Source organism: Exophiala xenobiotica, assembly GCF_000835505.1.
Source record: "Exophiala xenobiotica strain CBS 118157 unplaced genomic scaffold supercont1.3, whole genome shotgun sequence".
In the NCBI taxonomy this organism is placed as follows: domain Eukaryota; kingdom Fungi; phylum Ascomycota; class Eurotiomycetes; order Chaetothyriales; family Herpotrichiellaceae; genus Exophiala; species Exophiala xenobiotica.
Genome location: NW_013562492.1, coordinates 4361918 through 4388111, shown reverse-complemented (window position 1 = coordinate 4388111; position 26194 = coordinate 4361918). Strand labels below are relative to the sequence as shown.

Genomic DNA, 26194 nt, shown 5'->3' with positions numbered 1-26194 from the left:
TCAACAACTTCGTTTCCCCAAGATTGAGCTTGTGCTGCGCGTTGAAACATCCATCTCCCTTCACCAGGGGGATGAAACATGTCAAAAATTACCGACGTGGAAATGAGCCACCTCAACGGTGAAATGACGGGATGGATTTGACATTTGTGGTATAACCCGAATCCAAGACGACCGTGGACGAGAAAGCTATTGGCTTCTTTTTGGAACGTATAGAGTGGTGCTGTGATTTGCCGCTTCTTGAAAATGGGACCTGCTGGGTGCCTGCGAGTGTTCACTTTTGAATAAGGGCCCCATCGATGCTCTACTTCGAAGAATCCGCACATGACTAGAGGACTCCGTGCTCATCTCTCCAAGGCTGACTTGTGCAGGAAACGAGTTTCCACGCCCCTAAGCCTCGAAAATATAGCCCTTGAAAGCACGAACATCGATAAGGTTCTTCAAATCACCATGACCACCATAATTAGAGCAAGCCTCTTCCTTCAGAGGGCATGAGCTCTCTTTCACGGGACAACGGCTGAGCGCGAAATTGGATCTTGCCTTTTACAGACAGTGGCCACATACCCCCTCAATGAATACTCTGTATGTGCCCACAGCTCGTATCTTGCTGTTGTCCCTCAAAGCACCAACGTCTGTGGCAAAGATATCTCATGCAGAGAAAGAATCCTGAATCCTGAAGGCTGGTATCTGCAGTGCAATCATAGCCGCGGACAACGAGTCTAGATTTGGTCAAGGCCAATCACTTACGGAGTAGTTGTTTTGATTCTGACAAAGCAGCGCATAGGGCCTGTGAGACGCATACACTTATGCATGCACGTCAAATGCACCATCTCGCTACCTTGCATGGTGTGGGTGAAACCTTGATTTTTTGCGGTCTACCACCGTCTACAGCAAGGTGCCAAATCCGTTGCATGTGCATTGCAGACTGCGGGAGCTGTTGGGGATGTGGTTAAGTATTCCTACCCAATCACAAGGAGGAGACTGGAAGATACCTGCTAAGTGTTGGTACTGACCTGCCACCCTTCCTGCCACCCTTCCCGCTCCTTATCTGCGAGGATTGCAGGTGCAGCTTGCAGAAACGCAGCGGGAGATGGACAGCTTTCCCCGCACTTTTCAGCAGATGTGCGCTGATCTGAAGGCGCCATTTGCTGCTTGCCTCTCTTTTTCATCCGAGAAAGTGACCACCTTCAAATGCGGGCTCAGAAACATACCCAGTAATAAACAGACAAGTCACTGAGGAAGGGAGAAGCTCGCCACTGGGCTAAAAGAGAGCATCGAGGTTCTACGTACAAGGGATTGAACTCTGACCTTTGTCCCGACTCCCGAGCACCTAGGCAAACACGTGGGTCCGAAGTAAACGGTGAAAGAGCTTGACCAACCCATACCTGGTATCCCATTGTGATGCTGTGTGACAAAAGGAGACCCTGAATCAGGCGGTGAGGTGCCGAAGAGAAAACCGTCTTCAAATACAAGTAATCACAAGACGAGATTTGGAGGGTTGTTGGATTTGATAACAGCGAGATTGCCAGCTCGACAACAGAACTCCGTAGGCAGGGAGCCTTTCTTGAAGCGAGTACGCACTAGCTTGTGATACTGCATGCGCCACACCGAAAATCAATGCATGACGCATGTGCACCGTCGCAAAGTTTTCAGGCCGACGATAACATGACCGTCCCTCCGTACGGAGTAGGTATCTCGTAACAGCATGAGGGAAATCCCATAGTTGACGAGCGTTGCAAAATTCAAGGATATCTGGAGCTCTAGAATGTGGACACTGAAGACCCTCGGCAGGAAAGAAAGGTTCGACGCACGGACAGTGTGGACCACAGTCACCACACAGTTGTGCACAGGCCGCGAGTAATGACGCTTGAATCTCCGATATGTCAACTTGCAGTCTAGGCAGTCGGAAGGACGGAGTGTCTTTTCTTGACATTTCTGTTGAATAAGAAGATCGACGAGCCTTGCAGCTTGCAGGGGGAAATCCGAGAGAGGTGGTGGTAGCAGAAAATATACCATTTGTCGGTTCAAGCAAGTCACTGCAGAATCAATGCATCATGAGAGATGTTGGTACGAGTATCCGTACTCCATAATCTTTTAGATACCTCGCTTCGACCAACAAGCGGGCCTTGACGCTGGCGACGACGGCGATGTTGTGGGAGCTTCAGCAGTCAAAAATCGACGGGCTCCGAAACGCCAAAGAGGATGGCTTTTCCGCCAGCATCCAGCCAGTCATGGTACATAGTAGATCGAGTCGAGACTTGAATTGAAAAGACGATGGATGGATACCTGGCGAGCTGGGTACAGCATTTTCAAGCAGTGGCGAGGCAGCTCGGCAGGTGGGTGTCAGGATGGAATGACGCGAGTGCTTTACAGTATTTTCTGCTTGGTGTTTTGTCCCGGCCCAAGTTCTGGTGCAAGGCACAAGCACAAACCAGGTGCGGGATTGACAATGACAGGCACTGCAACACCTGGGGAGCCAGTCAAATTGGGGAGTCTGTCACCACCCAAGTGGATTTACAGAGTGACATGCAATCGTCCATGGCCCGTCATCATACACTTGACTCTGGAGGAGTTTAGAGTTGCTGCAGCCAGTCAATAGAGGCGCCCGTGGCTTCCGCCAGCAGCTGTACAGTACAGGTACCTACCTTACCGGAGGCCATGCATTGATTGGCAATGGTCTCTCTACACAATGCCATGCCTAATGTACTGACGCTCTGCTTTTTTTCGCGCGCGCAAAAGCTGTAGCAACTGTTTCCTTCTTATAGGCAGAAACCGACATAAATCTCCCGTCCCTGGGTGCGTCCCGAGTGCCTAGTCGTTGCCTGGTTTTGTCGTTCCACGGAACTTGTTGATCGTTGATCCCCCCAACGTGGATTTCGCCATGATACCCTGCACCCTGGCACCCTGGTCCATCGTTACCCGAGTCCACTAGTCGGTAGTAGCATCGCTCGTATTAACCCGCTCTTGTCTTTTCTTGTCAAAGCCGTCTTTTTCCACCCTCTCCTCCTTCCTCCGCTGTGTACGCCGGCAACATCACCACTGCGGCCACCTTCAAGCTTTCCTTCCTTTCGACAGCTTGACCTACGGCACCACCAGCGGCAATATTTGCAGACCTGTACCCATAACCCGACTTATGACCAGATAGAGACTCTTAACAGCTGAGCACCTTTTAATTCTGTCCCACAACCTCCCACCACCCGCGATACTACTCGTGTACTGTGTGGACCGTCGCGACTGCATTCACCTCGCCTTTGCAGTCCATCTGAACCGATCCCCCCTCCTCGCCTTTGAACTGGAGCTGCGAAAATTACGACATCCTACATCACCTGCCTCTTCACTGAGTCGGCTGCCGTCACGAGAGATTCACTCGCCGCAGTTCTTTCTCCCAAAACACCCTGACCCAAGCCTCGATGCAATAAAACCTTTCGAACGGACCTCTGTCGTCGCTACTCGGTCTCATCCCTTCTTCACATGCTGGCAGAACAGAAGAACATCCAATGAGGAAATAACGGTTGGAAGAACTATTGCCACAGGCTCAACCACGAAAAAAGATGCTCGCCAGAAGTCGACCTGATTCTCATCAGGTCATATTCTTCCTCTGGGCCATTTCAATAGCGTCGCTACTAACACGGACACATGGCCTAGCCATCTCCTACTGCTCACCGGAGAACAATGCAGGCTCGTACCCTAGCTGTGAGTTTTGTCACAAACCCCCACCATTGCTCGGTCATTGACAAGGAAACAGACTATAGCCTGTACATGTCGAATGGGTTATGCCAGGGTCACTGTCAAGGATCCTACGCCTTTGCCGTCATCCAGGGCTACAATTGCTGGTGTTCAAATTATGTCCCTGCTGACCAGGAAAGCACATACGACTGCAATCAACAATGTCCAGGGTTTGGTTCGGAATGGTGTGGCTCCACGGACGCTGGCCTATATGGATACTACCTCTTGAGTCCAGGAGTCCCTCTCGGCACCTCTGGAAGTTCTGGCAGCAGCACACCATCCACAACCTCCTCTCCGTCGGTTAGTACCTCCCAATTTGACTCCGGATCATCCTCCACTTCCACGTCTGATGCTCCGGAAACTACTTTCCTTCCTTCTTCATCTTCATCCTTTTCTCCAGTGGTAACCGTGGGATCCTCTCAGAGTTCCGACGAGGCTAGCTCTGTGACTTATACCACATCAAGCGCTGCCTTGACGATCTCGTCAAGCTCAACGAGCTCCCCTGTATGATTGACCCGTCTTTTATATCCCCCATCTTGTTACCTGAGACTGGTCTCCCTTCTGTTCTTCGTTCTTGAGCTCAACAAGACTGTTCTGCTAACAATCGTCCAGACTCCATCTGACACATCGTCTTCGACCTACATCCCTCCGACCACATCATCCGATACTCCAACTACCAGCCCGACTCTGGCCCCAAATCCCACCCCCAGCGAAGTCTACACCAGTGTCACTACCGTCACCGGCGAAGTGCGAACGATACTGGTAACTCCCACCCCTGCGGCCTCTTCAGATGCCACTTTGGGCCAATCTGCTACTGGTGGCGGCGGCGGTGTTAGTGCCGGAAAGGTGGCCGGCATTGTTGTCGGCTCGGCATTGGGGGCCGGTGCCCTGATAGGTGCAGCAGTATACATATGGGTGCGCCGGCGGCAAAGGAGACAGAGCACGGATGGCCGACCTGAGACATCCTTTATTCCTCGCACCGGCGATACCTCTCCTTCGAACAATATTCCATCCCGACAAGTTAGTCAGTTGTCGTCTTCAGGGTTGCTTGGGAATAAGGTCCCTCGCATCAACACTGCCGGTATGACGAACGGCAGTGATCCCAGAAGTGCGGATACGGGATCTGCAGGGTTTGATCGACGAAGTCTGGCTACTGACCAGAGATTGAATCCATACGCCCTGTACATTCACGACGAGGGCCATGTGAGCAATGTCTCACTCCAGGATAACCAGGACTACTCAAGGCAATTACGGGTATGATGGTGTGCTTCTTTGCATGTGAACGTCGCTGACTCGTGCTCCAGGTGGCCAATCCAGATCCATGAACAGTTATACCGAGTCGAAATTGAAACTTCGCTAATGCTTAATCGTGCTCGAGAAATCGCGAAGCATAGAAACCCTCGCACCGAGACAGTCGAACACGACTAAAACAAGAGAGAGTCGCCAGTACTTGGGTTGTCGACTATCTTGAGTCTCAAAACCGAATCAAGCGTGGAACAAAACTTTCCCGCTTCAATGGAATGATCTTATGATGAGACGTCCTTTCTTTCTGAACAGCAACAATTGAGATATCCGCATTTTCCATCTGGCATAGGAGACGCATCCTGCCAGAAAATTGTACATTTAGCATACGACAAGGGAGGGGTGCATTGCCACAGGATGTGCTGGCAGGATTTTGTCTTCAGCACGGACATGGCGTTCGATATACAAGGAAAACAGGCGATCTTGGTGCAGTACAGGAGACTCATGGCAATGGGAGTCGCCGGAATGGCCACTGTCACTGAAGGAAATGACATAATGAACATTGACTGAGTCACAACTGTACAGGGCTCGGTAGCGTATGAGGTGGTCTCGACGGTTTTGAATGAGACCGAAGATGCAGAGCTATTATAGACAAAGACAGAAGTTTGCTCGCCCACCCTTTGATGAGGATAATGATTTGCTGTCGAGTTGGCGCCCAAAAAAGGTGGCAGTGGACAATAAGGCTGGAGGCAGTGATGTGACATGCTTGACACTGGATCCTCTGCGCGAAGACGCCTGGCATCTCCCGGCAAAGTTGGGGGTCACTAGGCGTCTCGGGCGTCGGCTGGAGCCGTCAGAGTTGCCTGGAGCGAGCGGAATCACATGGTTTAGGCTTGTCGTTTATCTTAAACCCCTCCGAACCTTGCTCCCGCCCACCCAAAGGCGTCGATTCCACAGAGAGAGCACTCTTGGCTCACCGTGATGGCTGTGTAGGGCAGCATCTTCTCGCATCAGTAATGGGCATCGAATGCTCTTATGTCTTTCAAATCCATTGTTCTCTGCGTCGTGGTGGACTGGACTGGTGTGCTAGCTAGTGGCGTGCTGCAAAGTGACGTGGGCTTGTTCATGTCTGTACGCCAAGTTCAGGTTTGCTATTGCTACCCAAATGCCCAACTCAAACCGCCGGCGCATGCTTGCTTTCGCTCACCTCATTTCAACACCCTCTTCTTCTTCTACTACCACGTCTACTTCTTACCGTCATCCTGCAGGTCTCTTTTCTGCTCTTGCTGTTTTCGTCTTGCATTTAGCCAGTTCTGTCTCTGTGTCAGCAGGCCTCATTGGTCTCTTTTCCCAACGAATCCAATCCCGTCCATCCATATTTAAGCTGCCACCGCTTTGCAGTCCTCCTCTCCAACCACTTGTGACCGGCTAAAGAGTGTCCTTGCCATGGCAAACCGTCGTTACGTCGACGATGTGTCTATTGATCGATACGAAGACCGCCGAGACTACGCTTCCAGAGGCAGTCGCCGGGTCTACGAAGATCGTTATGTGGATGAAGAATCGGACTATCGTCGTTCTGCACCCGTCCGTGAGCGTGAAAGTCAACGAGAAGTACGAGAGGTGCTTGTTCGAGATGAGGTCCGAGACCGTCCAGGATCTACTCCTGCGTTCTTAAGAGAAGACTACGGCCGAACCACTGCTGGCCCAGTGGTGCTACGAGCACGCGAACGGGAAGAGTTTGATTACATCCCTCGACCTCGCCGACGATCTCCCTCTCCTGAGCCAGAAAGAAAAGTCGAGAAGGAGCAGATCATCATTAGAGAACGAGCAGAATCAGAGTCGAGGCCACCACCTCGCATAAGAGAAAGAGAACGGGAGGTCGATCGAGAAGAGATCATTATCCGTCGAGACGAGAGAGACGTGGATCGGAGGCCACCGCCGCCTCCACCTGCCCCTCGTGAGCGCGAACGGGAGGAGATTGTCATTCGAAGAGAGGACAGAGACCGAGACGTGCGGCCTGGTCCGCCGAGAGATTCCAGAGAAGAAATCATCATTCACCGAGATGAAGATGACCATCGGTCTCGGTATGATGTGGACTTCGACGACACAATTTCCAGACGGGGTGACTATGGAAGGCGGCCAGCAAGAGAAGCTGATCGAGACGAGATCATTATCCGACGTTCCGAGCAGACTCTGGATCCTGGTAGATACGACGATTACGCCTTGACTCGTCCCAAATCACGTGAGCGAGCCAGGTCTCGGGCACGACGCTCCAGTAGCTCTGGCTCCAACCAGGAAATCATCATTCGGCAGGAGGAACGGGAAGGCCGCAACCGTGAGCGGCAAGAGATCATCATCCGCAAGAACTCTCGCTCGAGATCCCCCACTGCTTCAGTGGTGTCGGCACTACCGCCTGCACCACCTGAGCCACAAACAATCAATGCTCCCACCATCCATCAGGAGGTCATCACTCATCACCGCCATATCGACCATGGCTTCGAAGTTGCAATTCCAACGCGACCTAGGCCGATCACCCGTCCCCCATCGCCTCCAAGTCCACCGATGTCTCCTCCAGGCCCTCGACCTCCTCGTGCCCGCTCAGAGGAGCGAATTGAGATTAGCAGGACCCAGACAAGGAATGGCCGTACTGAGAACGAAAATATTGTGATTGATCGCAATGAGGGAGCCAGAAGTGTAGCTCCCTATTCTCCCCCTCAACCACCAAGAGACTATTATGATGCTCCACCTCCACGCCGTGAGGCTTATCGTGACTACGACCGGGATGTGCAGGAGGAAGCAGAGTACTACAATGGCCGTGCCATGGAGCGCGCCTACATCGGTGAAGCATATCGTGGTGCGACAAAAGATTGGGCCATTGTGGACGTCCCTCCCGGAACCAACCGTGTTCGTATGGATGGGGCAGGTGGCGGAGCTCAGGAAATTACCTGGCAGAGATACAATGGAGTACGGAGAAGCAAGTTCATGCCAGAGGGAGAAGAAAGATATGGTGAGATTGGTAGGCCTGCTCCCTTGCCAGCGCCAACTCCCTTGCCGCCACCGTTGCCTGTACCCGCGCCGGTTCCAGCATCGAACGGAGATATTGGACGACGGTATGGCAGAATGCCAGATCCTAGAGATGGGCTGTGGACGGAGATTACCAAGGATCTTGTTGTCAAAGAAGCAATCCAGGAGATGGGCTACGAGTATGAGGAGACTGATGATTTCTACTATATTATTGCGTATCTGCGATATGTAAGTGGTCATGATACGAGTGCTCAATAATAGAAAGCTAACACTAGAATAGGAAGATGTTGCTCGCCTCGTAGGGCTATCGGAAGATATCCGCAAAGACCGGAAGAAGCGCATCAAGGAGATGGAATGGGAGAACCGAGTCTTGCCTCCTGTCGCGGTCGAAGAGCCTACCCGTCCACTTATGATCGAACCACCTCCGCCACCCCGTCTACGTCAAGAGTGGGATCGAGAAGAGGAGCGCTATATCGAGCGTGAGGTTGTTTACAGAGGAGGACGGCCACCGCCACCGCCTGGTTGGGTCCGACGTTGAGCGCTTTCACTCCACAAAACACCCAGGCGCACATCCCTACGTGCGAGTAAAACCAGGTCAACTACATAAGCGCTTGTCAGGAGTTGCAATGACGAAAGATGTCGGTCGCTAAACTGAAGCCTCGGCTTGATTCCAGATGTCGGCCTCCCTTCTAACCCGTGCTTGGGCCAGTCTGAGCACTTAACGAGGACCGGAATAATACCGTTCAGGGTACTTCCAAAACACTATACCGAGTCAGGCTACATCAGAGGGTCATCATTGCCGGCGGTGGCAGTTCTGCTCGCCTGGTTGCATGCGGCCTGAAGGGATCGCCGACCACAAGAGCATATTCCGTACGGGTATGACTGCCCCAGTCGAAACGAATTTTCTTTACTAGTTCGATGGTACGACCAAAAAAATCTACGACTATGAATCAACGAAACTACGATATACATGAAATAAAATCAGCTGTGTACGTGTCACGAGCGCCCACTATTTTGTGTCTGCATTTCAGCAAGCGTGGACTTGTTTGGGTCTGTCTTTCGGGAAAGTCTTATGTTGGATGATTTGCTGGAGAGGGCTCTTTTCTTTCGTGAAGGATGTTGGATATGGCTTACTTCTGCTGAGTCGAGGGAGCGCGGTAATGGAGGGGTTCTCAGATAGAAGAATGACGCATGACAGTGTTGGGAATCTACCTAGATAGCATCGAAGTTCCGTATTTCTTCGCAAAACTGCTGCTCAATGGGACTATGGCTCTGGAAAATACACATCGCTGTTCCTGCTATCGGGCTTTCGCATTGGTAGCATCCACTTACGGGTTGACTCATAATGCCTACTCGGTTTCATGGACTTCTCCGTTCCAGCAGCGGCCGATCATACTCTGGCGAAATAATTGAAGCCGACCACCATTTCATTCCATGCTTCTTTGCACGACTCTAACGCATCACATACCTAGATACCATGAAATAGGAAGTTGAATGTTCCTTGCCCATGCAGGGTCAGTTCCTTTCCGGCAGCAAGTTTCTCAAAATCCAGCCTTTAGCAGAGTCCAGCCCCGGAGGATTGGCTCGGCTTCTTGCTCGTCCTGGAGCTCCAAGACAAAAGAAAAGAGAAGAACTGGACATTTGTGGAAAGTCGCCTCTTACGTTGTCATCTAGCTCTGCCCTTGGCAGTGTCCCATAGAGATCGGATATATGTCTTGATCGTTCCGAGTCTTCACCAATGATGGATAAACAAACATTCCTCAACCTCATTTCCGCCGAGCACGACTCGCACGTCGCCCTGCTGCAGAGTTTCATCCAAGCACCCTCGCCGAACCCGCCGGGTGATACGGCCCAAGCGGCGAATGTGCTCAAGGAGTATCTCGTCGCTCTGGGTGTGCCGGTGCGCGTCATTGCGCCACAGGGAGAGGGGAGACCGAATTTAGTGGCTGAGTTTGATTGCGGTCTGGATGACGGCGGTGAAGTCGCGGACAGGACGGGTAAGGGTGATGATGGACCCAGCAGGGAAGCAGGCAGCGGGAAAGGCAAAAGGGTGGTAATGAATGGACATATCGATGTTTTCCCCGTGGACGAGGTACAGAACGACAAGTGGATGCACGGAGGGCCGTGGTCGGGATACAATGATGGAAAGTATATATTTGGACGAGGGGGTGTGGATATGAAGGCTGGGACGGCGGCAAGCGTGATTGCTTTTTCACATGTGAGTTCTTCTCCTTTCCCTTTTACTCTCCTCTCGGATCCTGGTTTTCTCCCCTGCGGCAGGAGAAGGCTCTGACGAGAGAATGGACAGTTATACCGCCTTCGGTACCATCTCAAACGTCCATGCTCGTCCGTCGCCCTGACACTCGTCTCCGATGAAGAGACGGGCGGGAAGTTTGGCAGTCGCTGGCTTCTCGAGAACGACCCCGAACACGAAAAGTGGAAGGGAGATGTCATGATCAATGCTGAGCCCGGTGGTTTGCAATCTATCCGGTTCGGTGAAAAGGGCACATTGCGCATAACGTTCACCATCACAACGAGAGGTGTTCACGGGGCGTACACGCACTTGAGCGAAGGGGCAAATCGCGTTGCGGCGAGACTCGTGAACAGATTGGTCCGGATCGAAGAGGAGATCAAGCCAGAGTTGGACGAGAGGATTGTGGAGCATATGAGCCGGCCGGAAGTGAGGGCGGTGGTGGACGAGATTATGGGCTCCGGCGCGAGTGAGAATGTGCTGAGGCCGACAGTGAATGTCGGTGTGATGCGCGGTGGGATCAAGGTCAATATGATTCCCGACCGGTGTGTGCTTGAGGTAGACATCAGATTGCCGATTGGGTTGGGCAAGGAGGTCGTGCTGAGGTACATCGACGAGGTGATTGAGCGGGAATTTCAGGAGCGCATGAAGGTGGAATATGCGGTGCAGGAGGCGGCTAGTAATCCAAGCAGTTACTGTGCTATGGATCATGAGATGGTTGATGTGCTGGCCAGGGCGGGAGAAGATGTGACGGGACGGAAGCCCCTAGCGATTCCGAGTCTCGGTGCAACCGATGCGAAGTTCTGGAGGTATCATGGCGTGCCGGCGTTTGTGTACGGTGTGAGTCCAGAAACAATGGCGGCCGCAGTGGATGAAAGGGTGAGTGTAGAGGAGTTCTTGAGTGTCGTGAAGGTTCATGCCGCCGCGGTTTGGGAGTACCTTGGTGGAGGAGAGTAGGTGAAGCGCAAGGCAGGGCAAAGCAAGGCCACCTAAGGTACTTACCAGGTATAATCGAGTTGCGTTCTCTTACAAGCAAAGCACTCTGGAAGCAGGAGAAAACGGCATTGCTCGCGCGTTGCTGTAGCCGCTCATAATGCCAAGCAGGGGGTGTGAGAGCAGAGGTCTCTCGGCAAGGCTCTCGTCACGTTCAACTTCACTTGACTTCGCTTCACCCCCGTCCATTGTCATTATACCGCACGTCAACTGCACACCTTATATATCTGACTCCCTCAATTACTGTTCGAATTGGACCGATTGAAGTAGATGTTCAACTGCGCAAAGCTCGCCTTGACCCTGGTCTAGCGGTTTGTCGTGGGACTCCCCATTGAACGTAGGTCCGGTTAGGCATCTGGTGGGTGGGGCCTCTATGAATCTAGGAATGTTGAAAGTTGAGTTCCGCCTAGATTCGAGGCACTATCAGAGCCCGCAGATGTTTTTGGAGTTTTGGACTTTTTTCAGCCGGCTGTTGAGATTTTTTGGTATACCGATGTTGGTCATCGGGTTGTGGGCGTTAGTGAAAGCGAGGACATGTTCGAAGGTAGCTCACGTAGCTTTACCATCAGTAGACATTTTGATCTGCCGTAGGTCATTACTCAGCCACGCTCGGCTACGAAGCGCAAAATGGGCCCGAAAGAGGAAGTCTGCCGATTGCGAGTTCGTCGAGGGTCTGGTGTCGATGACGTATGATCCAACCAGCAATCAATTCTAGATACCTTTGTTCCTTCGGCGAGGCTACCACCACTGAAGCTGGGACGACGAAGTTGTATCATCGATCGGTGGATGTCGAGGAACGTGTCGACGAGTGTCGCTCATTGACAAATGCCCATACCAACAAGAGGTTGACCAAAGCACGCCAAAAGGCGACAATCCTCCATCCATGGCTCTCAGCCTTTACCTCCTGACCTTCAACTGCGCTCGCACTCTTGTCCAGCCTGATGCCTTCGCTCCATATCTGTTCCAAGCGTTAGAATCCGATTCTCATTCGCCGGCACTATTGGTTCTGTGTTTGCAAGAAGTCGCACCCATCAGCTATGCATTTCTCGGTGGCTCTTTTCTGACACCTTACTTCACAGCTATCCGCAACACTGTCAAGCTCGCTTCCAAAGATCAAAGCTATATCAATGTCGTTACGCGAAACCTCGGTCTGACTGCTTTGATGGTCTTTGCCCGAGATGATGTCGCAGACAACATTGCCTGGCTTCATACGGCAGGAGTCGGTTTGGGCCTGAGCGACATGGGAAACAAAGGGGCCGTCGGAGTCAGATTAGGCTACAAGCCATCCGACTCAGATGAAATCAAACTGACGTTTGTCTCGGCTCATCTGGCCCCGATGGAGGATGGCCTGGAACGGCGAAATGAGGACTACAAGAATATTGTGCAACGGCTAGTGTTCGTGCCGGACCAAGGTCGGAAATCTGTCGCCCAGGATGAAGAAAGTGAAGATACGCCACTGTTGCAAGGACAACCTCCTACACAAAATGCATCTGAAAGCGGTATATACACAGCAGACTCGTACCTCTTCTTTGCTGGCGACCTGAATTATCGAACGTCTCTACTACGTCCATCGCCTCAAGATGTCCAGGACCGATTTCCTCAACCCACGCAGGACGAGAACAACCCGAAACACTTCCGTCATTTGCTTGCCGAGGACCAGCTCACTCAGGAAATCAGGACAGGCAAGACTCTGCACGAATTGACAGAAGCACCAATCGACTTCCCTCCAACATACAAATATCGCAACGATGAGAGCAAGGCTGTGACGTTGGATGGAGATCGTGATTGGGCCTGGGCACCTCACCGCTGGCCTAGCTGGTGCGACAGGATATTCTTCAGAAATGGAGATGGCTTCAAGGTGAATCCTCAGAAATACACCTGTCTACCACTGTTTGGAACGTCGGATCATCGGCCGGTGGCATTGGCTGCAGCAGTGCCATTGAAAGCATTATCGAGGGCAGAGGAGCTTGACAGGGCACCTTTCAGCATTGATCCAGAATGGAAGAGTCGAAGAGCAATGGCACGAAAGAGGGAACTAGCCGTGGGAATCCTGGCTTATTTGACCCTGACAAGAGAAGGGAATGGCTTGCTGGCTGCTTCTGTTATTGGTGCGCTTGGAGGCTGGCTGATTATCAGGTCACTGTTGGTATGACGGTTAAGCCGGTGTACTGTAGGAGGTCGTGCTCTTCGGAGTATTTGCGTGCGCGACGGACCTTCCCGTCGGTGTATCAATCCAGAAAGACTTGGTCATCAGGAGAAGGATTAAGCGATATTTCCGAATGCTTCCATGCATGTTCTAGTTTCAGAGACAAAGGTTCTTCAGGGACACGTTCTACTGACGATCAATGATGATCAAGTACAGCACTAGTCGGGATCGTCGGCCGAACGATCGTCAACGCCGTCGCTGGAAGCATGAAGCTGTCTGACTGGGCGCGTTGGAAGTTCGTCAATATCTATCAGCCTTGTATGGCACGAGGGTAGCAAACGCATCCATGATTGTGAACGCAAAGATCGCCAGGCGTCTCAGTCACGTTCTAAATATAGCCCATACCATTAGGGTAGTTGATCCGGTAGCAATGGTTTGCTATCATCGCTTGGAAGATGGATATTCCGCTGCATAACGTACCGGATAAACGCCCGTCAGCAAGCCTCGCGCAGCGAGCAGGCGGACGCATGGTCGGATTAGTAATTCTTGAGCTCACGAGTCCCAAATTGCCCGTCCTGTGCGCAAGTACAGCTTCTGCTGAAGTTACCGTGCCGAAACGAGTCAGCTTGAACGCGAAGCATTGCACAGTGCCACGAATTGCCTCGGGCAGCTGCGCAAGGGACTTTCGTGGGCGGAACGGTCTAGACTCGAGGTCGACAGGTCTGGACCGGACGCCCATCAGCCAAGTTGCAGCGCCCGTTTCATTGGATGCCTAATGGTGCATCTGATAGTTTCTGTCCTTAAGAAACTGTTCCCCGAGAAACAGACGCAAGGTGGTCCTGTCGGGAATGTGTGGTTTGCGGCAGCCTGCTGCAAGGTCAGAACATGATGAGACAATTTGAGCCCATTTCATGTTGGTGGTCTGAGGATTTCCAAGAGTAAACGTGGAAAAAGAGCCCAGAGTATCCATCTAAGGCCTCTTGCGCGTATGCGGAAGTTGTATTATTTGAGACGAGAGGCATGGCGCGGATGAAGTGGCTGATGTTTGCATAACGAAGGGCAAGGGAAAACGCCGGGGCTTCCGTAGGCAGCCAGGGTCGGAGAACGGAGGAAGGCAGATGCGAGAAGTGGGAGCCTTGCGACGACTTAGTACCTAAGGATCATGGTGTCCATGCAGGTAATCATACGTCCACGCCGGCACAATCCGGGGCTGACGAGGATGAGGGCAGCAAGCAGCATCAACCATGCCTTAGAAAGTACTGTCACAGTAGACACGTAAGATGCCGGGCTGAGGGAGATGCATGCATGGGTGTTGAACGTTGCAGCAGAAGGTGGGTGGTAGAAAAGAAAACAAAGGAATGAGCGCGAATATTATTCCGCGACAGGCTAAATGATTTTGCCCTGTACACTGGTGCGGCATCGGGCCCACGAGCATGCAGGGTATGAGGCTTTCAGGCCGGCTACTCAGCCTACACCAGCCCTTTGTCCTGTGCCGAAACCCCCAATGATCCCCTGTCTTGCGACCTCTGGGCATGATGGTCCCTAGCTGGTGGGGACTCGAGAGACCCAAGGGATTAAGAATTGCAGGGGGATTGAGGGCAGTGACAGGGGGGCTAGCAGGCTGTCTGACCGTTAAACTTTGAACAGAACATCGGCTTCAAATGCCATACGATCCATAGCCAGAATTACGATCACGCCGTCGAATAGCTAATACTACCTTTTCCCAGGCTTCCACTCTACCACAAGAACCGCATTTGTATATTTCACCATCCTCCCCGTCCCCTTTCGTTTCATCTCCCTTTCCTTCTCGTGTCAACATAGTTAAGCTTCCCAACAACACACTTGTACAACAGTGAACCCGACCACAAACACACTGCTTTTATACTACTCGGCGCAGTTACGCCTGACCACCCAACATCGTTCAGGCCTCGCACAAGCACTTGACCAATATAAGATATCCACCACAGCAGATCACCTCTTCTCACCTTCTTCCACCCTTACCACTGGGAACGACCCGATCACCCTGTCCCGAACCAGGCGACCGTCATCCACTCTCCACACAATCCGTTCATCATGTTCTCCTGCTCAAACCAGCCTCGTGGTTGCCGTGGCCGATGTGATCAAGCTGGCGGAAAGTGTGCGGAATGCAGAGTACGTACCTTTCCCATTCATCACCATCACCATCATTGATCTATTCGATATTCGAGACTAACAAATCCCTTTCAGATGTACAACTTCCGCAACCGACCTAGCAACAACAGACCCTTTCGCTCACTGCTCTCGCAACCCCCCAACTTTCGGTCAGGGGTGTTGACTACGTCATTTGAGACTGATGTCACGATGCCGCTGTACCCTGCAGATGAGACGAGATAGCACCACCATTCTTCACCACTCATCTCTCACCGACCATCTGCCATCTCCTCCTCTCTGCCGGGAATCGTTGGATTCCCCATGACTGTTGGTCCAACGAAGACGCCCAACAGCACGACCGCACATGACTCTTGATGACCTACGATATTTCTGATTGGCACCACTGCATCTTATTTATTCCCCCTTTTGTTCCACCGGCGCTTGTTCTGCGGATTGGCGTCACCGCATCAAATTGTATCATTTCTCATTGCATCTTGTTGGGGTTCAGCGACGGCGTTTGGGTGTACTCGTGCGGTCTCATCGGGAATTTTGACCACTGGCATTCCCTTCCGAACAAGATATCTCACACTTCCCCACAATTGGAACAACACCCGGCGTGCATGCATGATGCATGTGATTTCAACGTCGAATGATTGGAGAAGGGAATTTCCTTCTGTGCAACGGCGATTTTTATTTGACTATGGTTCTGAAAAAAATAAGGACCACACGTGACGGCACTTTCTTGCAGCTATTTCCCGAGGAAGAGTTTGGAGTGGGATCTGGTCATTTTGAATACATCTTCTGGCCAAAAAGTAACTTCAGTCATCAAGACTTGTCCGGGAAGACTCAGTAACAAACAGGGTTGGCTACCAAGAAGAACAAAGGACTTCTGGTGTACTACTATCACATGCATTGCCCCGGCGCAGTGTAGGAATCAGGCGTTTCTAGATAATACTACGACGAATCATGCTCTATCAAGTGCTGATTTGAAGAGGAAACGAGAAACCCAGTTGAACAATCTATTTCTAGTCGCTTCTCTGCCTTCCGAGCTACTGTTGTCCTTTGGGAAGCGCAACTTCAACTTAAGGCCAGACAGTGCGCGTGCCTGACCGCCTGAAAACGGGTGAGCCATCAGCGATCCTTCTGCTCCTCCTGCTGGCCTTGGTATGCCGGACCGGGTATACATTGCGGGAGCTGCCTCCCCTCCTCTTTGAAGGTACCTACAATGTGGGTACTAGAAGCTGTCACTTTTGCTTGGTTGCCCTTGAAATAATGAACAGTAACTTGTCGGTCAAAATTTCTTGACGTCCAGGCAACGCGCAATGACCCGGCAATCGTCGATCAAACGAGCGCGCACGACATCTTGAACGCCGGCGGAGCTCTGAAACACCTGCTGTGGTCTTGTTACCGCAGTCCAGCACTGACCACCGGGAAGCAGCGCGATGGTGAAACATGCAGTGCAAGCTGGGCATTGGCATTTATGGCGTACTGTGGTACTATGTTAGTTAGTTCCTTGCAATTGCGGGTGATCATGAGCCTGGTGAGCCTGACCAATTTGCCGCATGTTTCCGTGTTGTCTTCTCTTCCACGTGATCCATCCCTGCAACTGCAAATCTGATCTTCGATCTCGTCGTCTCTGTCGCCAACCACAGCATCTGGGTGGCATCTCCTTCAACATCCACTGGACATCCATTGGCATCTTCCCCGTCAATCTCCTGACATCTTTCTTCCCACTGCTGTCCCCCACCACACCGGACGCATCGCGAATTCATCTCATCACCAACTGCTTAACCCCACAAGCCTGTACCAGACTCGCCTTCAACTGCAAACTGCGCAAAGTCATATCCTCGTCAGAATATTCGACAGACTTTGAAGTCCTGCGTCTGTTCAGGCTAAATTGGCATGCTGTCCATGGAAAATAATGTGTTGAGATGCGATTGCAAACATGGGATCCCCTTCCTGGTCAACATTCGGATCTGGAGATACTTCTCTTTCTGCATGTTGTTGCTGTGTGGTCATGCTGGCTCTCTTTTTCCTCGAGTCTGATTATCTCTTGGAAAGGAGCCGCCCGGCCCTGACACCCCCTTCAGTCCAGGTTTGACAATGATTGCCAATCGGACCAGGAGAAGACACACATACAGCGATGGCGAGCTCTTTGATGACCATCGGTAGAATAGGTCCGCCATCACGCGTTTACTACTGCTTTCTGATGTTAGCAAGCGTTCTCGGCGTGCTAAGGCCAAGGTAAGCTTCCTCTTCTGAGCTGGAGCTTGTACTATGGAGCGGTCGACCGCAAACTGCGGCAACGATTTTGACCATTGCCGGAGTCATCGAGGAACCCATCATATTTGCCTGACACCGTCTTCGTAAGAACTGCGTCTCCTTCCTGGTATACTATCCCCAGTCTTGCCTGTGTGGCATTTGAGCCCACAATGGTTAACTGGATTGTGTATCAATCGTCCATGAAGTGCTCGTGGCGGCCATCGAACGTTTATTGTGTTTCTCCTGAGCATATCCAAATTCTGGCCCGGCGACTGCATTCATACTCAGCTCAGAACGCGAGCCCAGGCCAGCTGCCGACTTAATCTTGCAAGGGGAAGGGGAAAAGGGCTGCTCTGCTCCTCTTTGTCGCCAGCTTTTGGTGCTCGTCACCAAACTTGTCTGCGCCAATTCAGCTAGCTCCCAGCCCAGCTGCTCTTGTTACGAATAGTCCCCCCATTCTGCCCATGAAATCCATTCTTCTCCATATGCGTGCTCAGAAGGTGGATCAAGCGCAAGAGCGGGCTTTCCTCTCGGCTTCTTTGCAGCTATGCGAACGGATAGCGGGGATAGGACGTTTTGATGTTGTCGGAACGCTCCATCAACCCTTCGTCGGACGGTTCCCGCGGTCTTCGCTTTCCGACAGATGTTCGGGTCAGCGTCCTTGATTATCAAAGGATTGGAAGGGCTTAGGAGACCTCTCTATGCTACAATACGTCTTGGATATCGCCGTGGTACAGAGAGCGGAGAGGTCATGCTGTATCGAAAGTTGCTGCGAGGAAGGTACAAACGACTTTCAGGACATGGTGTGGCTGCCTATGGCTGTCGAAGGCTGGTCGTCATTACATACATGGCGATGCTGCTGTGACCTTGCTAGCAGCTTCCTATTCTGATGGCCACGCTGCAATCTTACTTTCTATGCCATTCGACTTCCCCTCTCTCGACGAACTCTTTTGCAATTGTTTTGATCAGTATGGTATTGTCCGTCTGAGCAGTTCAACTTTTGGATATTTTCAGTATGGGTAACCAGGCCGCAGAAAGACAAACGGTCCTTTGGGACGACAGTCGGGCTCACTATTACAAAGTCTGGAAGGAAGCCTGGGATTCTGGATACTATCGCCGAGGTGGCAAGCCTGTCAAACCTACCATCGATTTCGACGAAGACCAACTGAAGCGATGGGATGACCAGGCGAAATCCATCTACAATCACGTAACCTCAGATTCCGATACGTGGAGTGAACAAAGGAGGAGACACCTCGCCAGACTTGACAATGGTGCCACCATAGCTGCCGAACGAGCCATGACTCGAGCCAGCTTGCAGTCGTCATCGGAACTCGATCGTTCTGATAGCAGTGCCAGGCAAAAACGAGGCAACCCTTCAGGTCCGCAGCCACGCAACCCTGCCTCCTGGGTCCGAACAACGCGACGGTACAAACCAGGCCATGGCTTGCTGAACAAAACTTTGCGTAGCTCGACTCCAACCCGAATACCTGGACCGCTTGATCGCCGTGGCCGAAACACTGGACCCGGAAAAGCTCGAGATCCTTCCGATGAATCGACAACGGAGACATATGGGGCTTTGCCTTCCTCATACAGAAAATTGCGAAAAGCGAAATCTTTGTTCTCGCCAGGTACGCATTGGGAAAGAAGTCAACACAGCTCATGGTCAAGTCCTCGGGCCACGGCGCGAACACTTCGAAGCGTCACAAGTTCAGCGGTTCTTCCGACAAACAACCTTCGCATTCGTCTCAAGCGGTCTCTAACGTTCCTACGTCCCAAGAGCACGCTCACGATGCGCACAGAGGCTGAGCGTGAATGGGGTGGTCGTGAAGAGGCGGTACAAATGGCACGAGCTCAATTCCTTGATGAATTGGAGCACCAAAGGCTGCAAGAGAGGGAATCGACGCCGATCAAGATGAAGTTGAAGATATATCACAAACTCGGAGCTACGACAAACAAGCCTGATCAGTCTCAGAAGCTGGAAGGTTCACCGGCCGGATCTGGTAGTCTACCTCGATCCCCAGATAGGTGTTCAACCAAAAGGTCATTCTCAGCTTCTCTCCGCAAACGATTTCGGAAGGTATTGGGTAAGTCCACCACAACTAAGGACACTATCCCGCCGCAGCAGCTCGAGGCTCGAAGAAGCCATTACTTGGACTTGGAAGATAATACTGGCCAACCGAGCGGCTTCGACTCCTATGTTGTATCAGATGCAACACAAACCGTGCCGCCCAGCGTGTACCTCCCATTGAGTTCAGAATATGATGCGGTGGAAGACCTTGACAAGTTTTCAGAAACCCTACATTCAGTCGCAAGCCGAGAATCACTTCATTCGAATGCTCGCTCCCGTGTAACGAGCTGGACGGACTCCACCATGACCGGCTCCATCGGGCTGCGATCTGGGCCAATTGACCGGAACAGATTATCGGTCATCAAGGAGGACGGTGGCCCTCACCAGCCTTCTTCCTCAGCAGGCCGGCACATTGGGGGCGTGGAGGTCTTCAGAGAGCCGTTGCAATCCGTGTCGAATGACGGCCGTGTTCTGCCTCCGGTGGACAGCCAGCGTGTGTATTCAGCTTTGATCAAACGCATTAGCCAAGAAGAAGATGAGATGGAAAGGACCAGAGTCGCACTGGAAGCGATCAACGAGACCAGTACAAAGCCCACGATCAACTTTGACAGACCGACAATTCGGGCGGTGCGTAGCGACCCGTCTCTGGCTGACCGCGTTAGCCTGGCGCCGGATGATCAGCACAGAGAATTCAGTCTTACATCGTATTCACGGCGTGAAACGGAGAATGCAACGAACTCCGGCGAAGATGAACACCATGTCGAAAAACGAAGGGATCGATTGGCCATGCAGGAATCACAGTCAAGTTTTTTCCCTTTCTCCCTGGAGAAGAATCCTGGTGCTCCGAGTCCATTCAAGAAGTTGCTTAGAGAGAAACGATTCCACGGATCCAGCACCAATTGGACCAATAGATCGGAAACGGACAGCAGCAGCGTCATCGTGAAATCTAAAGCGACGAGTTCTATGATGAATCGTCCTCGCTTTGGCTTCAGCAGCGAAAGTATTTACTCGCGAACAACCAATGGCGGTATCAACGAACAATACATTTCACCAATTGGGAGTTCGGACGACCTTGGCAATATGAGTTACCCGGAACGTGCTGGGATGGCGACAATTTTCCCTGTGGAAGGTGCACGCTCCCTCTCGGACGGCACGATCCACCCAGGTGTAGGAAAGGCCCAGGTTCCGGAATGGAATCCTTGGTCAGAAACACTGAATGCAATGACGTTGGGAGAAGCAAATCAAACATGCAGCCACACGCGGGAGCAGGCACAGATCGACTCGGAACACGAGATCAAACCTGTTCAGCATAACGGTCGCCGGCTCTCGTCCAATTCGGCTACTGCCACAAACAACGATCACTGCCCTCTGTTGGGTTTGAGGACAGTGCCCAGCAGCAACACTCCTAAGGCAAAAAGCACGATCAGTGTCCGGAAAAGCCGTAAGGTCTTTATAGAAGACTCTGGGGCAAATGCACTTAGCAGTATCTCCAACAAGGCCAACGATGACAGTAGGGCCAACAGCAGTTTGAGGAAGTTAAGCCCAAGCAATCTCGGCAAATTGCTAAAGGAGAAGAAGAGTCACATTTCAATCCGGAAAGACCGTGCAGACAAGGAAAACATACCAACTGAAGAGAATGATTCCCCGCCTGTGTCTACTCCTGGACGGCCACAGTTACAATTTCGCGCCGGAAATACAACTGGGCGGCTGAGGAAAAGAGCCAGTAAGATGGCTTTCAATTCTCAGAGAGGACCATACTCGACGCCTCAGAGCGCTCCAAAATCGATTTCGACAACTCCAAGCCGTTTCGAGGACAGCCCATGTGAAAAGGTGAAGGACCAGCTGGTCGCCCGGCTCAGTCGGCCCTTCAACATGGAGGTCCCTCCTCATAACCGCCCATTTGACAGCACTTATCTGGGGAAGAGGACGCCGGGCCACCCTGACACCATGGGAGATCCTCGTCTCAGCGTCGCCCGGCCTGTAGCGGAAGTCTCTGAAGGGTTGCTTTTGCCGAGTCAGCATGACTCAAGCGCAGTGAAAGCGACTGACCTGCAATGGGGAACGCTGCCTGTGGGCCGTAGTGCTTCCAAGGTATTGGGCATGTTCGGCAGTAAGAGGATGGTCAGCAACTTCTTGAAAAGCCGGAAGATTTCAAAAAGTACCAGCGAGGATGGCCAAAGTGTGCATGGGGGAAGTCCTGCTTTCATCTGAGACGACCTGTGAACGAACGTATATGTATGCAGCGCAAAGCATCGGACAGCATTGGATTAAGCCTGGTTGAGAGGCTCAAGGAATCACCCTTCGTTTTCAATGTAGCATGGGACTGTGCGGAGTGCATTGCAGACTTTGGGCTTCAGGAGAGCAATAGCAATAACCAAGATGATATAGAGTATGCCTGTATCACACTGACTCTTCGACAAGAGACACTGCAGAGCTTGTTCACTGGTTTCAGATTCCAGTCCAAGAAATGCTGACTAATAAAACACATGGAGATAGACAGCCTTGACAGATCTTGTGTTGCAACTCTATATCAATTTCAATTTTCAACTTCATATCACCTTTGAACTTGCGATCTTGCGATCTAAGTGATGCCACAAGTCTGATTGTGAGATGTCCTGGTGAGTGTGTGAGCTGATGCATTTCCTGGCCCTTAGGGGAAAAAAACGCCTAAGATCAGATTATCCGAAGGCATTGCGTCTGTTCCTGCACTTTTTCGTTCTCTTCATTATTTCCCAAATGTATCTGAACTCTTTTGACCCGAAAGAATATTTCACCAGCTGCTGGTTGCAGCCAATTCAATCATCTCACACTCTATCATCTATTCTCTATTCTCTGTGCTCGATCCTCTTTCCTCTGTTCTTGTTCTGTCGTCATGCTCTCCTGCTCACTTTTTTGACGACTTGGCCGTCTGACCAGCGTCTTGTTTACATTTGCCCCTCCGATGTCTGACTAGGTGCCTGACGGTACTGGTCCTCATTGGCAACCCATTGGGAATCTGGCCTGCGCCGAAGCTCGCATCCGCATGACCATCCATCGTGGCAAAGAAGCCTTCCTACGCTTTCTTCCTTCACGATTTCGTGTCCAGTCATACAACTTCTTCCTCCTCGCCGTCGCTTCTCCCTTCGAAAGCCCTCGAACGCATGTATGCGAACCAGACGATTCCTCTTGCACTCTCAATACGCTCTCCTGACAAGGCTTGTATTGATTGCCACAATGTGTACTTGGCTCCACAACCGTGCACTTGAGTTTGGTCGCGGTCCCTGATTGACATCGCAGCCTCGACCAGAGTCATCAGACATTGTTGTTGCCAGAGCATCCCATAACCATATCTTCTGCGGTACTCAGATGATCAAGCCTTCCGGGATCAACACGGCGGTCCTCACGTTCCCTAGCCTTCTCGTCCTATCGAAGTGTTCGTCCGCCCTTCCGATATCGTCGCCGCGTCCGCTATGCTTTCGGTACACTCCACCGCCACCGCCACCGCCATGAGGCCTGGCTCTTTGGATCACCCGTCCTCCTGACCTGTTTGTCAACAACATGCTCACATGAGCATCCGCCGACAATGGCAAAGAGGAAGGATGTTTGTTTGCATCGCTGTCTTGGCCATACATAAACCTCGTCCTCCTCTCGCCGAATCTCTCTTTCTTTTTCTTTTTTCCCAAGGTTAGTATCACCCTCTGCTTCCCATACTCTACTGCTGAACTGCTCTCGAGATACTGCTTACTGTGAACAGACTACGATCGGTGTGTGTGAGAAGTGTTACTTTTCAGAGAATTCAAGAGGAATCGTTGGTGAGTGAAATACCCTCTATACCTGATGTTTGTTGCCATGGAGGTCGACCTAAAACACATCTTTTGGGCGGAATGGTGCTTTCCTCATGTTATTCTCTGTCTTTTCTCGTTGTCTACGTCGTGTCCTTCATCAACAGTCCTAATGCCCTCGTCCCTCTTAACCCAATGGCTTCCTCCCTCTCAACCCAATGCCCCTCTACGTTCGGTCCATTTTGCTGCTTGTTGCCCTCCATGCCCAACGCTGTCTTTGTTATCGGTGCCCGTTCCACTCCGAACCCTCTGCCGCCGTACTTTGAGCATCAAACTGACTTCCATCTCATAGATTGCCTTGTCACCATGCGTGAACAAGTCAAGTCAATGGATTTCGACCTGAGAAGGCGCCAGAGGGACACCAGGTTTCGGCCTTGGTTGACCAACAGCGTCCTTCGAGGACGGTTATCTGGTCTCGACGGTAGTGAGGATGCCCCCAAGCTACCTGAGAGCACCACTGTGGCAATTGTCTCGGACCTGCCACCATCCACTACCAGCTTGTGCGTTCCAGAGGAGCAAGCTGCGGACAACACCAAAAAAGAGCAGGCTAACACCTGTCTCTCCAAAGCTTCGGCTGCGGGCTCCAAGATCCCCCAACGGGTGGGTCTTGAAGGTGTTTTGTCTCGCACTTGCTATCCTCTAGCACTTGCTGGGGATGGTGAGCGTGGGAAGGGCAAGTCAACCGCCGTGTCTCCTACCGTCACAGGGGAGAAGACTTTTGCGTCCCGGCTTCCCGTCCGTGTCAAGAGTTCGTTTGCTGGGCGCTGGCCTTCCAAGGTACAACCCAGCAACCCTCTTGATGCTCATACGGAGTCGTCCGAGGGCAAAGGAGTTGGCAAAACCTCGGAGGAGGAGGACGTGGTGGAGAAGGAGAAGGAGGAGGGAGAGGAGTGGTTTGAGGGGATGTATGTAGTAGGGCATCAAGGCGCACTTAAGCTGATGCAGAGTTGCTTTAAGCCGGAGCCAATCAAGAGTCATCGAACTGGTCGTCCAGGCCGTTCGATCTTGAAGCACCGTGCCGAACTCTCTGATGAAGCGAAAGTGACGACAGGCGCTTCTCCTGGGGCGGAGTCATCCAAGCCAGTTAAGAAGTCAGTCCTGATCACTCGCCACCAACCGTTCACCACACCAGCTCGCCACTGGGGTCTGGGAACGGTTGGGATGTGCTTTCACAAGTGTTGTGAGCAGATATTCTGTGATGGATTCTAGTGGGAGAGATCATCAGAATGTCAGCAGGATAGACCTGAGGGCGTTGAAGGTCAAGGTTGGCTCGAGGATCAGGCCGTTCGTGGTTATGATTACTTGAAGCTTTCAGGAGGCATATTTGGTGGTGAGTCTCATGAATTCTCTTCCATGGAAGACGTCTTCTTTTAATGAGCAGCCAGCTTCCTAGGTATTTGATGGTGGAATGGCTCAGGTCAGTCTGAAGCCTTCAGTGGGGCATCACTGTTGACCGATGCTGTCTTGTAGTCGGGAAGTTCCAGGACGCTGGGCTTCCCTTGGGGGTTTGTGGCATGCGCAGGAGCAGGACAGAAGGGCCTGACCATCTATCATCTGAGCACAAAAGAAAATTGCAAAATGGGGACGACACGGGACGCCGTGCCAGAACCGCCAAAAAAAGAATGAAAGAACAGCACAAAATCATACTAAATACGGATAGTTAGATAGCTTGCGTTTGCTTTTTGGTGCTCAGATGCTGGGTGGCAGTCACCTTGGAGGATGGTCCCTTGCTCTTCACAACAGGTGTCAGATCGGATCTCTTTTGAGATTGAATTGGGTTCTGATTACCTTCGAAGCAGCTTGGGTAGAGACGCCCAATTGACTCCTACACACGCCAGATCCAACTTCTTTCAGGAGTTGTCGAGCTGAGCATCACTTGGAGGGGTTGGTTGTCATTTTTTGTTTACTTCCAAAATGCTCTTCGTCAGGTGTCAGATCGGATCTCCTTGTGAGATTGAATTGGGTTCTGATTACCTTGAAGCAGCTTGGATAGATATTTTGTTTTCCAAATCACTTCAGCTGGTGTCAGATCGGATCTCCTTGTGAGATGGAATTGGGTTCTGATTGCCTGGAAGCATGTTGGATAGATACATTCAGCTTCTTCTACACACGTCAGATCTGATCTCCCTTGGGGGATTGTTGAGCTGAGCATTACCTTGGAGAAGTTGAATGGCTTGTTTTTTTTTGCCCTGCGATGGACAGGCACCTTCTCGCGGTGCAGGGTGTTAAGTTGGGTTGAAAGACCTGGTGAACTAGGATCTGTCCGAAAGATGGTGGTGAAGGAGATGGTGCAGGATGACTTGGGGGGAAGAGAAGGCCTTGACGGGGGTTGAGCATGTTGACGGAGAATCATGTTGACGGAGAATCATGTTGACGGAGAATCATGTTGACGGAGAATCATGTTGACGGAGAATCATGTTGACGGAGGATCATGTTGGTGAACAACACGAAGATGATTCATCTGGGTGGAAGTTGGAGATGTCTGTGTCAAGGCTGGATTCAGGATGACCATTGCAATGGCGTCGGATTGAAAG

At 51.7% G+C, this 26194-nt stretch overlaps 7 protein-coding genes across 9 annotated transcripts; all 7 read left to right on the top strand.

Annotated features, from left to right (window-relative positions):
• Window positions 1-1949: 1949 nt before the first annotated feature.
• Window positions 1950-2649, top strand: PV05_05886 (uncharacterized protein). Its single transcript, XM_013462451.1, has one exon. The coding sequence runs from the start codon at window positions 2276-2278 to the stop codon at window positions 2594-2596; it is 321 nt and encodes a 106-aa protein (XP_013317905.1). The 5' UTR covers window positions 1950-2275; the 3' UTR covers window positions 2597-2649.
• A 187-nt stretch (window positions 2650-2836) lies between these two features.
• PV05_05885 lies at window positions 2837-5741 on the top strand. Of its 3 annotated transcripts, XM_013462449.1 has the most exons (5): window positions 2837-3690; window positions 3743-4023; window positions 4147-4227; window positions 4336-4977; window positions 5028-5741. In XM_013462449.1, the coding sequence occupies exons 1-5, from the start codon at window positions 3549-3551 to the stop codon at window positions 5046-5048; spliced, it is 1167 nt and encodes a 388-aa protein (XP_013317903.1). In that variant the 5' UTR covers window positions 2837-3548; the 3' UTR covers window positions 5049-5741. The 3 variants fall into 3 exon arrangements, with proteins under 3 accessions (XP_013317903.1, XP_013317904.1, XP_013317902.1); XM_013462450.1 differs by lacking the exon at window positions 4147-4227; XM_013462448.1 differs by having other exon boundaries at window positions 3743-4227.
• A 430-nt stretch (window positions 5742-6171) lies between these two features.
• PV05_05884 (uncharacterized protein) lies at window positions 6172-9264 on the top strand. Its single transcript, XM_013462447.1, has 2 exons — window positions 6172-8217; window positions 8270-9264. The coding sequence occupies exons 1-2, from the start codon at window positions 6412-6414 to the stop codon at window positions 8525-8527; spliced, it is 2064 nt and encodes a 687-aa protein (XP_013317901.1). The 5' UTR covers window positions 6172-6411; the 3' UTR covers window positions 8528-9264.
• Window positions 9265-9712: 448 nt separating this feature from the next.
• PV05_05883 (uncharacterized protein) lies at window positions 9713-11267 on the top strand. The gene is made up of 2 exons (XM_013462446.1): window positions 9713-10207; window positions 10298-11267. Exons 1-2 carry the CDS (start codon window positions 9728-9730, stop codon window positions 11195-11197), a joined length of 1380 nt encoding a protein of 459 aa, XP_013317900.1. The 5' UTR covers window positions 9713-9727; the 3' UTR covers window positions 11198-11267.
• A 685-nt stretch (window positions 11268-11952) lies between these two features.
• Window positions 11953-13802, top strand: PV05_05882 (uncharacterized protein). The gene has a single exon (XM_013462445.1). It carries the CDS (start codon window positions 12117-12119, stop codon window positions 13383-13385), a length of 1269 nt encoding a protein of 422 aa, XP_013317899.1. The 5' UTR covers window positions 11953-12116; the 3' UTR covers window positions 13386-13802.
• A 4523-nt stretch (window positions 13803-18325) lies between these two features.
• PV05_05881 (uncharacterized protein) lies at window positions 18326-22229 on the top strand. The gene has a single exon (XM_013462444.1). The coding sequence runs from the start codon at window positions 18787-18789 to the stop codon at window positions 22048-22050; it is 3264 nt and encodes a 1087-aa protein (XP_013317898.1). The 5' UTR covers window positions 18326-18786; the 3' UTR covers window positions 22051-22229.
• Window positions 22230-23966: 1737 nt separating this feature from the next.
• On the top strand, window positions 23967-25034 carry PV05_05880 (uncharacterized protein; the record flags this gene model as incomplete). Its single annotated transcript, XM_013462443.1, has 2 exons — window positions 23967-24815; window positions 24870-25034. The coding sequence occupies 2 exons, from the start codon at window positions 23967-23969 to the stop codon at window positions 25032-25034; spliced, it is 1014 nt and encodes a 337-aa protein (XP_013317897.1).
• Between the last annotated feature and the right edge of the window lie 1160 nt (window positions 25035-26194).

Bases quoted from the DNA above. Each gene is read 5' to 3' on its own strand.
- PV05_05886 (XM_013462451.1), top strand. From the start codon at position 2,276: ATGGATACCTGGCGAGCTGGGTACAGCATTTTCAAGCAGTGGCGAGGC.
- PV05_05885 (XM_013462448.1), top strand. From the start codon at position 3,549: ATGCTCGCCAGAAGTCGACCTGATTCTCATCAGGTCATATTCTTCCTC. The intron at 3,691-3,742 runs GTGAGTTTTGTC...ACAAGGAAACAG, and splicing joins TGCAGGCTCGTACCCTAGCT to ACTATAGCCTGTACATGTCG. The intron at 4,978-5,027 runs GTATGATGGTGT...CTCGTGCTCCAG, and splicing joins ACTACTCAAGGCAATTACGG to GTGGCCAATCCAGATCCATG.
- PV05_05882 (XM_013462445.1), top strand. From the start codon at position 12,117: ATGGCTCTCAGCCTTTACCTCCTGACCTTCAACTGCGCTCGCACTCTT.
- PV05_05884 (XM_013462447.1), top strand. From the start codon at position 6,412: ATGGCAAACCGTCGTTACGTCGACGATGTGTCTATTGATCGATACGAA. The intron at 8,218-8,269 runs GTAAGTGGTCAT...ACACTAGAATAG, and splicing joins TTATTGCGTATCTGCGATAT to GAAGATGTTGCTCGCCTCGT.
- PV05_05883 (XM_013462446.1), top strand. From the start codon at position 9,728: ATGATGGATAAACAAACATTCCTCAACCTCATTTCCGCCGAGCACGAC. The intron at 10,208-10,297 runs GTGAGTTCTTCT...GAGAATGGACAG, and splicing joins GCGTGATTGCTTTTTCACAT to TTATACCGCCTTCGGTACCA.
- PV05_05881 (XM_013462444.1), top strand. From the start codon at position 18,787: ATGGGTAACCAGGCCGCAGAAAGACAAACGGTCCTTTGGGACGACAGT.